Source organism: Drosophila yakuba, chromosome X (assembly GCF_016746365.2).
Source record: "Drosophila yakuba strain Tai18E2 chromosome X, Prin_Dyak_Tai18E2_2.1, whole genome shotgun sequence".
Taxonomy (NCBI): domain Eukaryota; kingdom Metazoa; phylum Arthropoda; class Insecta; order Diptera; family Drosophilidae; genus Drosophila; species Drosophila yakuba.
This window is the reverse complement of record NC_052526.2, coordinates 19,817,743-19,832,596: the sequence shown is the minus strand read 5'-3', so window position 1 is coordinate 19,832,596 and position 14,854 is coordinate 19,817,743. Positions and strand designations below refer to the sequence as shown.

Below are 14,854 nucleotides of genomic sequence, written 5' to 3'. Positions count from 1 at the left end.
AAAAAAGGACAACCATTAGTTGATCCTACAACTACCGAGAATTGTACACAAGCAAAAAGTATAACCAAGAAATATCCAAAAAAAAATCCACACGATACAGACATGGAAAACAACAAAAGCGTCAAAAAACACAAAAACATACCTATTTTGAGCCGACATCCGCAACATCAAAGGTGAAGAAAGTTTCAAAACAAGCTCTCATCTTTGGGTCATGAAAATGTATAACAGTTGATAAAGTTATGTGTACAATGTGCAACAGTTGATGCAACTGTTGGCGCCCCCTAGCGTTATACATAGTATAACAGACCTCAACCGAAAACCCAAACCACCAAAAAGAAACAACTATCTATGTATACAATATCGTTAAGAGCTATACTGACGGATCAGTGTGTATATTGGGACTATATTGATAGGTAAAAGGGATGTGGATACGAAACAAAAAAACGCCAGCGAGAGCAATGTTTACTGTACAGTACAGTTGTAAAATAGTTTTTTTCGATGCCTGAAACGTTGTTTGTATGAATGAATGGATACGAAAACCAGTCCCTTATTATGCGATGAAAAGAGTTACATGAAGAATTGTTGAATTATACTTAGTGCAGATGCAGCCGAAGGAGAAGAGAAGAGAGCAAATGATGGAGAGTGTGGATAGGAACGCTACAGCAAATGCAAGAGCGAGAGATAGTGTTAAAGAAACTATTGTAATGTGTTTGCCTTGAAATGAAAACAAAACTAACTAGATATGAAATAACGGTGCTGAAATGTTAATTTTTTTTAATCGATCGTTAACGTTAAGTGTTACGTTATAACGTTTGAGCGTGTATGAGAGACAAGCTGTTATACATGGATGGGACACTGCACTACATAACAAGAACATAAACATAAACATAAACCAGCCAATCCGAACCCAAATCAAAGTCCTAACTCATAGCCACAACCACAACCAAGCAATCAAAACCGAAGGATGCATTTCGTAGAGATCGTAAACGTAGCGTAAACAGAAAATATATATCCATTCCCGTAACCAAAGCCCCCGTATGACCAATTCCCATAGTTAGAGGCCGTAACCCAAGTAACTGAATCGGAGCAACAACAATCAAACTACAATTTACACCAGCCAAAACAAGCAACAATACCAATAGCCCAATTTTGTGTTGTTTTGAGATAGCTATTATCTAATTTTTAACTATACAATTTTTTTTTTTTTGTAACGTAAATATTAAACTAATTGATATTCCATAGCATTAATATTACGAAATAGTTAGACGGACAGTCGACCAATTCAAATCAAATCAAAGCCCTAAAATCCCAAACGATCCAACCCTTTTGTTTGTGTAACACTTGCTTCGAAGGCAGACAGTTCTAAAAGAAAAAAAAAAAAGAAACACCACAAGAAGAAAATCAAGGCAAATTCGACATTTCGGCAAAAAGAAAATCTAAAACACAACATTTCGGTCAAGCAAACAACAACAAAACGAAAACCTTTTGAGCGGCACATTATTTTGGAACAAATGACATTGACAAAATTTTTGGACAAAAACTCAAAGCCAACAAGAAGCGTGTACAAGCTTTAGGACAGCCCAATTTTATGAAATATCACATTTTCTTTGTTCTTTTTTAAGAAGAAACAAAAGAAAGCAAACAGAAGCAGAAAAGATGAAGAAATTTGAAGAAGATTGAAAAAGTAATTAAAATACCTCAATGTAAGTGCATTATCTTCTACAAAAAAAAAAAAACAAAAAAAGATAAATAAATAAAAATAAAAACAAACTTGCGGAGCGTAAAAATGGATATAAATGCTAAAACATCCTAATGAGTAAAAACGAATAATGAAAAACCTCTCCTACAAATTAAATGTATATTATAAGCAACCAAATAACAAAACATAATATTGACAAAAACAAAATCATATGAATCTAACCGGAATCAGAATAAACAAGCTTTGGAGAAGTCATATCACCAAATTGCACATCGAAACAAACACATCTCGATGAGATATCTTCAAAAAGACAAAAACAGGCGAAAGGGACTACTTCCAAAAGTTACCCAGAGCCAAAATCAAAACGAATCCGAATCCGAACCGAACCGAACCGAATCACAGCAACCAATCAAACAAGCACTCACCCACCAAAGCCAAAGCCCTACCCGAAATAGTTTTGGGTCGAACTCGAACTCCCCACCCAAAACCAAAACGGTTCATATGGTCCGCGTGGTTCATGTGGTCCCTATGTTACCAACTTGAAACAGATCAACCTAGAAGAGAGGGCTATAGGAGATATAGGAGCAGGAGGAAGTGATTAGGATGGGATGGGAAGTGTATATAAGAATGTTGCTGGGCATTTACCATTGATCTTTATATACGAGTATCAAGCCGCTATATATGTGTATATATGCGATATATATGTGTATGTTGAAAATGCGTGACATTATGTTTTGTTATACTTGATAATCTTTTTTATATATGTATATCCTCATATATGTATATAAATATAATCAATTTTGTCACTTGTTTTTAACGAATAATTCTTCTAATTAACGATTACCCTTTTAAAAATTTTTTTCAATTGAAAAATGTCCAAAGTTGTCAATATAAATACCTATACATATACATATATATCTATATATAGATATGTGGATCTATGCTTAAATACGATATTTATAAAGAACAAACGGAATTTTTCTAAAAGATTCCAAAAAGGAAAGAACAAAGAAATGAAAATTATTATTCCAAATGCTGAATCAAAGCAAAGTTTGATCGATGAAAGGGACGAGATAATAATTTAGCTATAGCTCTGGTTTATTTTGACAGGGGGTTTAACACGATAAACATAAAATAAATGAGGATAAAGATCGAGGAAACAACTAAAAAAAACTTGTGAGTTAGCGTGCGCGTTAAAAACGAAAACAAAGATAAGAATAATGATAATGATAATGAGGTGTAGAAAGAGAACTCAGTTAAAGAACGAAGAGAGGAAAGCGATTGTGAGTTGTGTGAAAAGCAGAAACGAAATTATTTTTTAGTATTTAGAGGCTATTTTATATCGTTATTAAAGCAGGTAGGAAAGTGAGGCAACGGTTAGGAAGACAGAATGCGAAACATGAAAGGCAGTTAAGCAAGAGCAAGTTAAATTTTAACCCAATGGGAAATCGAAATCGAAATCGGAAAACGCAAAAACTGTGCAAAACTCAAAAAACCATTCAACTGGCATGAGGGTAGCATTTTGAAAATCCCGCAGTACAGTTGACACCAACTGTACAAAGCTTTTCGAGTACAATCTACTTACAAGGTTGCCACCATTTCCAAATATTGCATTTTCGTATAATACAGATTCTATATTTTCCAAACATTTTCCCACCCTTATGCCGATTTTGTGCAGTTTTTCTTCTCCGAGAACATTGAAAAGAATTGTGCCGTTGGGCAAAAAAAAAAAATGGGAAAAATGAAAAAGAATAATGAGAAAAGTACTTTTTTGTGTTGTAAGTTGTGCCAAGTACTGATAACGTTTAAGGTGTGATAAACTCGTTTTTAAATTTAACAACTATTTAAACTATAAAAACTACTTACTAAAACAAAACAAAAAATTTAAAAAAAAAACTTATTTTAAAAAATGCTTTGATGTACATTTTATACACAAACACCCACACACACGCGCAAGAACCAACATTACAAAAACACACACCAACCCACAAAAGTACTTTGACAACCGATTTCTTTGGAATAGGAAAAGACAGGAATAAAAACCCTAGGAAGAACATCAGATAATGAACAATCACCAATAATACGAACAACAATTTGCTTTGCTACAGGAATTCAGATGGTATAATTTAGTTTTGATTTGTAACTATAATTTAACATAAAGCAAAAACAAGCAAGTTTGTACTCTTTAAAAATGCAGTGAAATGATATGATATGAATGAAAGAAGAGGTAATCGATGTAGATGAAAAAATGAAAAACTCTTTTTACAAGCATAAAAAATGTTATGAAACACGGATTAAGGGAAGAATACTTTTTTAAAAAGGAATATTTTTTTATATATGTACATATATATAAATATTTACAAAGGAAAACTAAATGAAAGGAAGGGATAAACGTTTTTAGCGGTACAAACATGAGTACAAATCAAGTTTTATTATTTTCTAATACATTATTTTTTTTGTCTATTATGAGAGGGGAGTTTTTACCTATCGGAAGATTTCTTTAGGCATATACATAAAATGAAGCGAAGTTGTTTTTTTCTTCAATTGTTAGGCGCGTAAAAATTAAAGAGCGAGACAGCAGTAGCCAGACAGAGAGAGGAACAGTTGATCAATGAAACATTCTATTAAAGCGAAGATAAGGATTATCGATAGGGATAACGATATAAAGCGAGTTTAACCATAAGTCGAGCTGGACAACCGAAAACCCAGGAGCAGAAACAGCAAACATAGAGCAGAAAGAAGCAGAAGAACATGCAGAGAACCGTTAGACGCGCAGAGAAAGCAAGAAGAAAGCAGAGCAAATAGCCCAAAAAGCCAAGCCGCCACTCACACAGTGAAAAGAAAAACGATAATATAAAAATTAACTGAAAATCGCAAGTAATAAGTACGTAAAGTAAACCAAAAGGATTGAGCAATCCTCGAGAAGATAAAACAGCACAAGTTTATTCAATTCAAATTGGGGGTTCATAATTTTATTTTAGTTTCGAAAAGAAAATTGGACGCAAAATCAACTCAAATCCAGAGCAGACGGAAAAGTTAGTCAGAAAAGCAGACAGAAAAGATCTAAAAGGAAACTTAAAATCCAACTCACCCTGAAATACGACACGAAAAACCACCAACTTAAATATGAAATCAAACGCAGAACGCATGGAATGAAACAGCGGAACGCGTGAAAAACGCATTAATGTACAAGAAATCAACAGAAAACGAGTTAAACAAAAATCGTAAACTGAAATCTAACATAACTAAACCGAAACTGAATATAAAACATTTTTGAGAAGAGAAAACATGAAATAAAACTTTCAACATTTACTATATATTTTTAGCATTTAAGATCCAAAAATGGAAAATAATTAAAACCTATTGTGTCAGCAGTAAGAAAAATGTACTAAAAACGTTTACACATACAAAACACACTTTAAAAAAAAAAAACACAAAAATCTAACAAAATGAAACCCAAAAAAAAAGCGATAAGCATTAACTAAAAACACCCAGCAACAGAAGGGAAAATTACCCCAAAATTTTGAGAAAACACACAGCCCCAAAAACACAAAATTCTTTATGTAAAATTCGATATGGAAACCCCTATTCGTATTGTATATGTACAATAGCAACCACGCAACATCAAAGTGCATGAAAATGATGTATGATGTAGACAATGCATTGGAACGAAACGAAAACAGAATAGAGGATAGAACGGAGAGGAAAGGAGAGCAAACGAAACGAAACGAAACGGAATGAGAGAAAAGCAAAACTAGTTCAAAAAGAGTCTCTTTGCCCCCGAACCATAGAGCTTTGTTTGTTTGTTTTTGTACATTTCAAGCATTTTGAATATATATGCATATATATTTAATAGTCCTTATTTAATATTATTCATATATATATATACCTATATATATATTCTATATATATTTTTTTATTGTTTCGATTTGTAATAGATTATATACGGTAATCAACTGGAGACTGAGCTACAACATATATTTAGTTACCGTTATATTTATTGCAAAGACACACACACATATACACTAACACCACCACCACCACCCCCTCCCCCATGCACACAAACATGCAAACACACACACCCACACACCCATTCAACACCCACATGCAACATCAAACTATATTCTATAACCGAAATCTAACTAAAACCCGTAATCTATAATACATAACCATGCATAACTCTATATACATAAATTATAAATCAATAAACCTGGCGTTGCGTAGTCAGTTTATTGCATTTTATTTGGCATATTTAAAAATTATCTCCGATTGATATCTTACAACCCATATGGGAATCAATCTGCGATTCCCGCTTATTTACTTTGATTATTTTATAATTTTGTTGTTGTGTATATCATTTTGCCGCCCTCTTCAGCCAACCAAACACTCCACTCCCATATTCCAATGTCCCCATAGCCCCTATAAATCCAAATCCAAATCCAATCCCACATCCAACCAATCAACCACCCAACCAATTCCATTTAATCAGCCCCCCTTCTCGTCCATCCAGCGCCTGGTTTGCCTGTGTGATAGTAGTTTATAATTAAAACCATCCGCTGGTCACCCAACTCCCCCCATGAGTCCTTAAGCAATCCCCCTCCACCCCCCATTCATCGGAACCCCAACCCGCACCCGCACACATAATTTTTTCAATTTTTGAACGGCGAGCAAACTATATAGTAACCACTTTACACATAATAAACTAAAGCTTAAAACAAAAAAAACATAAAATTAAAGATGAAAACTTACAAAAAAATACCACTATTTTTACATTAATTATGTTTAAATTTATCCTTATCTTTACATAAATTAGTTTAGAGCTTTTTTTTGCGTCGTCTACATTTTACTGTTAAGTTCATTTAATCTACACATAATCTACATGAGAATGATGTGACGACACAGGATGTATCTACATTGTACATTGTATCTACATTACAGAGCTAAAATATCTATAAATATTATAAATATAACAAAAAAAGAGTAAAATATTATTAAAAACACAAAAAAAACAAAAATAATTCGTTCCTTGGTTTCTTTTTATTTTCGTTGTAGTTCAGTATTTTTGGTTTTCAGTAATTGGTTTTTCCCCTCTCCTTTCTAAATCGGCTTCGATTTCGAAATCCTATATCCCGATCGTTTCGAGAGGCTTTCGATGTTGTCCCTGTACCAGACATACACATATATTAATGATCCGTAACCCCCTATTCAAACAGTCGTCTAAATTATGAATTTATTGTGAATTTGAGAAGAGCTAAAGTCAGATAAGTCAGATAAATTCAAATAGCGTGTGAGTGCATAGATGTATACCTAACTAAAAACACCGATCATATATATGGAGTACACTAAACTAACATAACCTAACGTAAACTAAAATAAAGAATAAATGAATGAATTAACTACCTCAGCTTTGAATATTTCTAAAGAAATGTTATTAAATGTATTTGAAAAGCGTAAGAGAGATATACAAATGCAAGATGCCGCCAGATCGAAAGATAGTAAATAAAACGAAAGTAAGATGGAACAAAACAATGTCAAAGAATACAAGTTTTAGAGCTGCATTTATATAGTATCAGATCGATAAGGAACATAGTAACAAAATCGAAAAACAAAACCAAAAAAAATATATTAAGTGTACGTTTTGCATATTCCTATATAGTTAACTAAACGTAAAAGCCAGATGGGTAAACAAGAATACTACTATAACAATAATTTTGCGTCCATTTTTGTTGTTTCCTATACAAGAAAAAAAAATTAAACAAAAACAAACCAAAAAAAAAAAAATCAAACAAATAAATCACAAAAATAGGATGGAAAAAAAAAACTATATTCCCCATTACATTGTATAACTGTCTTTTAACCGCAAGCAAAACGCTATCACAATCGGTACACGATAACCAATATACTATACATATATCAAATATCCACTCTGTGTATGTTTTGTATCTGCCATGGAATATGTACCCGAAAGTAAGCTAGCTAACCACGTAAAGGACATAGGACTCGATGTCTAGATGGTGTCGTCATAGTTTAGAGGCCCCAGTATTTACTAGCGAGTGTACTTTGCATTTGTTCACCCTTACTATTTCCTTTAACTTTACTTTTACTCTTACATTCAAACTATCATACCAAATTCATAAGAAAGGGTTCCTAATTTAATTGCCATACCCCTCAGCACGCCCAAAACTCCTAGTATTCTGGCCAGTCCCAGGGTGCTGATTCAAAAACTAGATATACATAGGTGTATACATAACATACTAACTAATCTGCGTAAGATGTTTTCCCCATTTCGGTGTAACTAAATGTTAATATTGCTAGCGCTCAATACGAAATTACCGTATACAAAAGAACCCCACATTCAGCGAATAAAAAGACACAAAAGCTTACTAAATTGTATCCCAAGGCCAAGGAAAATATTAGAAAACCAGATATACAACTAACTCAAATACAATTTTGTGAACATGTGAAAAACAAATCGAAAAAAATTTACTCAATAAATGATTTTTCGTATATAAGACGTGCATTATGAATCTAGTTTTAGCGAATTTCTTTTCAGCAACGATTCAAAATGAAAAATACGTTATTTTCGAAGAAGAATTTCGTTACAAATTCTACTTTTGGACAATTATTTAATTTGTTTTAAAAATAAATACGGCTATTTTCTTTTACGAAATTATTGGGAAAATACTATATTTTCAGAGAATGACTGTTTTGCTAATTACAGATTATTTGTATCGGATCGGTGTGACCCAGCACTCGCAATATGAAAAAAGATTATTAAAGTCAAAGTCGCGGTAAAAATATTCTTAACGTTTCAAAAAATATCGATAGCGTATAATTGCACGCTTTACAACACCAGAAATGGTTCAATTTCCGTTCGCTTTTATTTTAAATTAAAACGTAATTCACTGGCTAAAAAAATACATTGAAAAATAATATAATAATAATAATAAGCAACAAAAACATCACGAATGATATACGAAATCTAGCCGAATATCGATAGTTCACCAAATAAATACCAGTTAAAAATAAGCATTTATTTCTTCAGGCAACTATCGATATGCGGTATTTTTGCAGCTTTCATCCCCAAGTCACAGGGCCCCAGAGACCCCCACCACTTTACGAATTTCATTCGCCAAGTGAGCACGCGGCTTCGTCTGATTCTGCAAAAGAAGTTTTTATTCTGTGACTTTTGTGAGAAGTTATCAACTGAAGGTATTGTGCTATTTTCTATATCTACCACATTTTCGAGACTCTTTTGCTTGACAAAAAAAAAAGAGACGGTGTGCCCCGAACCTGCCATTGATTTTTTTTTCTCCCATTAATTCACGTCACCTTGCGCTAGATTCTGTAGTTATGTAATGTGCTAATTTTTTTAATGTGTCGGTGGTGGTTAAACTAACGTTTTTTTTTTATGTTCGACAAGAAGCTATGGTTTGACTTCGGCGAAAATAACTCCCTAAATGGGACTTGCAAATAGCCGAAAAGTGCTTACATAACCCTGGCGAAAAATGAATGTGCCGCAATGGTGTTTGCCTTCAATTAAACATGAAGTAAATTGGGCGTATAAGCGAACTAATTGGTATTTTGTTGCTCCAATCCAAAGTTCATTTAAAATACCCGAAAATAAAATTTATAGAAGCCACGCTGGATCATTTTCTCCCATTTTTTTTTTGCAACCACGCTGGAACTGCCAACTTACGCAACTGGCAACGAGTTGGCAGGCCGGCTCGTCGGTACGAAAAATTTTGCACATCAATTGCGGATACTATTTGCTAGAGAATGCACTGCTCTTGAGTCAAATTGGCCTGCATTTGCACAGATATACTATTAAATAGATTAAATGCGGGCTATTCTATAGTGAAAAGCGTGGCAATTGATTGTTCTACCGCCCAGTCACACTCATGCACACATTTGCGAATAAATTCCATGTGCCACTAGCGCCCTCTCGCTCACTCCCATGCCAGACACCAGCTGCGCGTGCAAGTACTTAGCGGGTGTGTGTGTGTGAGGAAGAGAGAGAGTTGGTTTTATATCTTAAGAGTAATGTAACTATCTCTCTTTGGTCGCCCTCCCTTTCTCTTCTGACCTGTTTTCTTTTATTAAAGGTAAAAAGTTCTGTCAAAAAACGGGTTTCCCCAGTTTTCTTATTTCTTCTATTATTATTCTATTCGCATATGACGTCCCATGTGACGTCAATCGTTAATGTGCGTCTAGTATTCATGTGATTTAATGTTTATTGTAGCCCTTTGTGTGGCCTTTTAGCGCGATTTTGCACTTGTTAGAGATAAGCGTTCATTATTACATATTCCTGGCAAATCGCATCACATTTCCATTTCTCGCCCAGTCGGCGGAAATATTCAGTGCGATTTTTAAGCCGCTCCACACTCTGTTTTTATTGTCTTGGAAATTCGATTCATCGTACACTAAGCAATAAATAAATAAATACTTAGTCGTCGTTTTATATTGGCAATTAAGCATTTTTGCAGCAACTTTAGAACTGCAATTTTTACGCTCTTTATTTTTGTGGGTAGCTAAGCAGCGCTCTCTCTCTTATTTTTTATGTAATATTTTTGTGATAACGGGACCTTGAAAAAGCGGCGTAGACAGTTATATAAATAACTGTATTAGCAGCCGTGTTTATCTAATCGCTTCACGCATTTTTTTTTCGAGCTGCCGCCCTTCTTCCGCCTGCGCGAAAGAGATGAAGCGAAAAAGAAGGAGAGAGCGGCAGGCGAACGTCAGAAAGCAAAGTCACATGCTAGCAGTGTTGCCCACCCTATCTTTAGAAATAAAGCCAAATGTTATTAATAGCTTAATGAATATATAACTACAAACAATAAACTCTTTTTCAGCTTTTATTTTTATAAAAATTGATAAGAGTTTTAGTTTTTGTATTTGAGTTTAATGTTTATAACTTGCATTTTGATGTTTATTTTAAACAAGTGCAAGTCTAAAAAGGTAATATTTTCAAAGCTGAATATCAATTAATTTTGTTAAATCACTAGGGACCTAACATTTGTAGAAAAACATTTAAGTGTAACAAAATAATACTCTTCGTTTTTGTGGAGTGTTCTTAATGTAAATGTATTAGTTATTTGTGTTTAGAAATCTGGCCAGAAACTAGCTAAGCGAACAGCTCAGTCTGCTTCGCAGCTGACTTGTCGGCTCTTTGCCAAATGTAAATGTTGTGCGTACATTCTTTTTGGCAAGCGTTTAGAAAGCGCCGTCGAAAACCTCGAAAGGGGTAAATGAAAAACAATTGGCCATATATGCATTTTTGGCCATGGCAAAAACGAAACAAAAAGTGTTTTCTAATGAGTACAAGTTTTGTGGTACAAGACCAAGACTTCCTCTTATGCAACAAACGACGGCATTGAATTCTTGAATTCTCAGCACTGATAAGCGGCGATCTCTCGCCCTCTCTCGCTCGCACACGTGCTGTTGCCAACTGCCAGTTGGTGGTCGGCTCTCTCCGAATTTCGCACACTCTGCATTTGCATAGAAAGGGGGAGAGAGAGAGAGCGGCGCTCTCCCCTTCTCTCGCTCATCTGTTGCTGAACTTGACGATGACGGCGACTGCGACGCCGACGCAGGCAGAGCAGGCTAGCTGGCAGATTTCGGCAAACTGAACTTTCACAAGCAATTCAGTTGCCGTCCGGTTCAGACTTCTGACTTCTGAAGGAATAAGGATAAATTTTTTTCGGTTTTGTGCTGTGATATAGAAACACAAATACAAATAGTACGTATGGCAAACAAATTGGAAATCAATTATCGAATCGAATGGAGCCATAGCCCATTTACAAAATACGCGTGTGATTCTGAATGCTTTTATTTTATTTTTGTTTTTTAACCAAACCCAAACTCTGAGCAATGAAAGAAAATCTGCCTGGTTATGTAAAACAACAAAAGAGTTGAACTTGAATCATTCATTAAACAATTTTTTTCTGGTGTGTGGTGTTCTTATGCAATCAATAACAATGAATTAAGAATAAACCTAACCCTGGATTGTGGATACTACTACAACTGCTCGCCTTCGGTGGAAGCTTTCCACGTGCAACTAGAATTTTTCCAGCTGAGGCTATTACATCACGAGCACTCCTATAGTTCGGCTCTCTGTGGCCGATGAAAAAGCTTCACTCTCTTTCCAGTCAATCAAAAGTTTAACACGATTAGATAACGGTTGCTATTTCAAAGAAAGAGAACATAAGAGAAGCAATGCCAAAGCACAGTTCTCTTTGCCAAGTGTGTTACATAAAACCCTTGTCAATGAAATGCTAATTTAATTTCGCTAAAATATAATTTAAAACCACACGGCTAACGCAGAGCGGTGGCTGCTCTTGAAAGTCTAAAATTAACGGAACGCGCTTCAATGGCGAATGCCGTCTGCCAAAAAGCGAAAAAAAACCAAGAGCCAAAAAAGAATTGTGGCCCCTATGGCCATCTTGCTCGCACCCACACAAATGACCATATATACTGGCTTTTTCCATTGAACTTTTTTCAATTCAATTCTATTTCTTTTCTTTTTTTTTTTTTTGTTTGTGTGGTGTGGCAATTATGCAATCCCAAACGTTTCTCAATGAAAACCAGTAAACTGCCGTTCTATTCAGCTAGAACTGCATTTGATTTATGCCATATGCTCTAGATAAAATAAATTGGATAAGCATCTATCCTATGCCACGTAATACTATGTAGTTTCCTTAGCATTAAACTGCAAACGGGTTAGAAAGAACTCAATTTTCCAACAGTAGTCTTCTTATGTAGCTTGATTCAAACCACGTGGCAACCAGCCGACCAATAAAACTTTTCACCTTTTTTGCACAAAACCAGTTTTACCGGCAATTGCCAGCACGCATACTAACACAAATGCGAATACATGTAACCAAAAACATAAAGCATCGAGTATTAACCATCTTTAGTCTTAAGTTTTAGTTGCCATTTACATTAACCCATTATGTACTGCATGTTTAACCATTTTCGCGTTTAGTTTTAAGTTTCATTTGTCGCTAAAACCTTTTTCTTTTACCCTCAAAATTGTTTTGTAACCATTTGTAGTGCTGTTTAAAAAAAAAAAAATCAAAAAAAAAGTGCATGTTTTTCGGTTTCGGTTTATAATTTGGAACATTGACAATTTTTACATTTTCATTTGGCTTTGGGCTATTCTTCTATTGTGCCTTTTGCACCTGTGTAAAGAAAGTGAATCGTACATCCACCATACCGTAAAAATACCGTAAACGTATATCGTAACCGTTATGCAACGCATGGGTATATCAAGCACCATCACCCGCATGCCATTGGGATATATCAGCATCCATAACATCATCATCGGTATCACCAAGTATCAAGTATCACCAAGTATCAAGATCACCATCACCATCCGCGATGACGGAACCATCGAGATTAATCAGAGTTTTGGCCAATTGCGCGATGTGTTTACAGCAAAATGGGCAAGGATTTCGATGCTGTTGGATTCGTCAAGGATTTCGCTGCCGGAGGCATCTCCGCAGCCGTCTCCAAGACTGCCGTCGCCCCCATTGAGCGTGTGAAACTGCTCCTGCAGGTTCAGCACATCTCGAAACAAATCAGCCCCGACAAGCAGTACAAGGGCATGGTTGATTGCTTTATCCGCATTCCAAAGGAGCAGGGATTCTCGTCCTTCTGGCGCGGCAACTTGGCCAACGTCATCAGATACTTCCCAACCCAGGCTCTGAACTTTGCCTTCAAGGACAAGTACAAGCAGGTGAGACTCAGTTCACAAGCTGCAATGCGAGCGGAAATAACTAACGCCCCCGTTGTTATTATGTAACTTAGGTCTTCCTGGGTGGTGTGGACAAGAACACCCAGTTCTGGCGCTACTTCGCCGGCAACTTGGCCTCCGGTGGTGCCGCTGGTGCTACCTCTCTGTGCTTTGTCTACCCCTTGGACTTTGCCCGTACTCGGTATGTTGCAATATTTGCAAAAAAGGGAAAAGAAACGCTCAATAAACTAACGAATTGCTTTTCCAATGAATTTACAGCTTGGCTGCTGATACTGGCAAGGGTGGTCAGCGTGAATTCACCGGTCTGGGCAACTGCTTGACCAAGATCTTCAAGAGCGACGGCATCGTTGGATTGTACCGTGGTTTCGGAGTGTCCGTGCAGGGCATCATCATCTACCGTGCCGCCTACTTCGGCTTCTACGATACCGCTCGCGGTATGCTGCCCGACCCCAAGAACACACCCATCTACATCAGCTGGGCCATCGCCCAGGTTGTGACAACCGTTGCTGGCATCGTGTCCTATCCCTTCGATACCGTGCGTCGTCGCATGATGATGCAGTCTGGTCGCAAGGCCACCGAGGTCATCTACAAGAACACACTGCACTGCTGGGGCACCATCGCCAAGCAGGAGGGCACCGGTGCCTTCTTCAAGGGCGCCTTCTCCAACATTCTCAGAGGCACTGGTGGCGCTTTCGTGCTTGTGTTGTACGATGAGATCAAGAAGGTCTTGTAAATTAAATTATTAAATTATTCAAACAAGCAAAATACAACAACATACAACAACAACAAAAAACTAAACACTACCAGCTAATTATGTTAGATAACTGAATGAGAAAAGCTAAAACAACAGCAATAGCAATAGCAACAGCAACAGCAAAAGCTAAGTTTGATCTGCAACCAACACCTCTTACCAAGAACAACGGCAAGCAATAACAGCAAGCAAGAAACCTTCCTCCCTCCCCCTGATATAATTATAAAATTATATTATTTATAAAAACTGGGAACTAATTTACGGAACGATGGCCAGCGTCAATAGAACAACAACAATACAGCAAACAGCAATGCTCGGGGCAGAGAAGGGATGCGACTCAACTCATGAGACTAGACCCACTACTACACTGAAAGACGAACGAACATAGCGACGACGATATCGATTAGTATTGTTAAGTTTGGGTTAGGCTATTCACAATATCCCGCCATGCTGCTGGGTCGCCCCACATCTCCCCAGCCAAATCAGTGTTATCGATCAGATGCAAAGAATCGAGCCGAAGACCTGTAGATTCTTTTGCCTCCGAAACGACAAACAAACAAACAAACTCAACTCCGGTTGGTTTAAAAATATATAAAAATTGATAAAAATAGTACAATGTTGTGTTTTTCTTTCTGCGCACGTATGTATA

General features: G+C 36.2%; 1 protein-coding gene across 2 annotated transcripts; it reads left to right on the top strand.

The window, feature by feature from the left end:
* Positions 1–8,763: 8,763 nt before the first annotated feature.
* On the top strand, positions 8,764–14,818 carry LOC6526045 (ADP,ATP carrier protein). Of its 2 annotated transcripts, none has more exons than XM_015191122.3 (4): positions 8,764–8,911; positions 13,136–13,436; positions 13,508–13,635; positions 13,713–14,818. In XM_015191122.3, the coding sequence occupies exons 2-4, from the start codon at positions 13,140–13,142 to the stop codon at positions 14,185–14,187; spliced, it is 900 nt and encodes a 299-aa protein (XP_015046608.1). In that variant the 5' UTR covers positions 8,764–8,911; positions 13,136–13,139; the 3' UTR covers positions 14,188–14,818. The 2 variants fall into 2 exon arrangements, with proteins under 2 accessions (XP_015046608.1, XP_002101862.1); XM_002101826.4 differs by lacking the exon at positions 8,764–8,911 and adding an exon at positions 11,297–11,438.
* Positions 14,819–14,854: the final 36 nt, after the last annotated feature.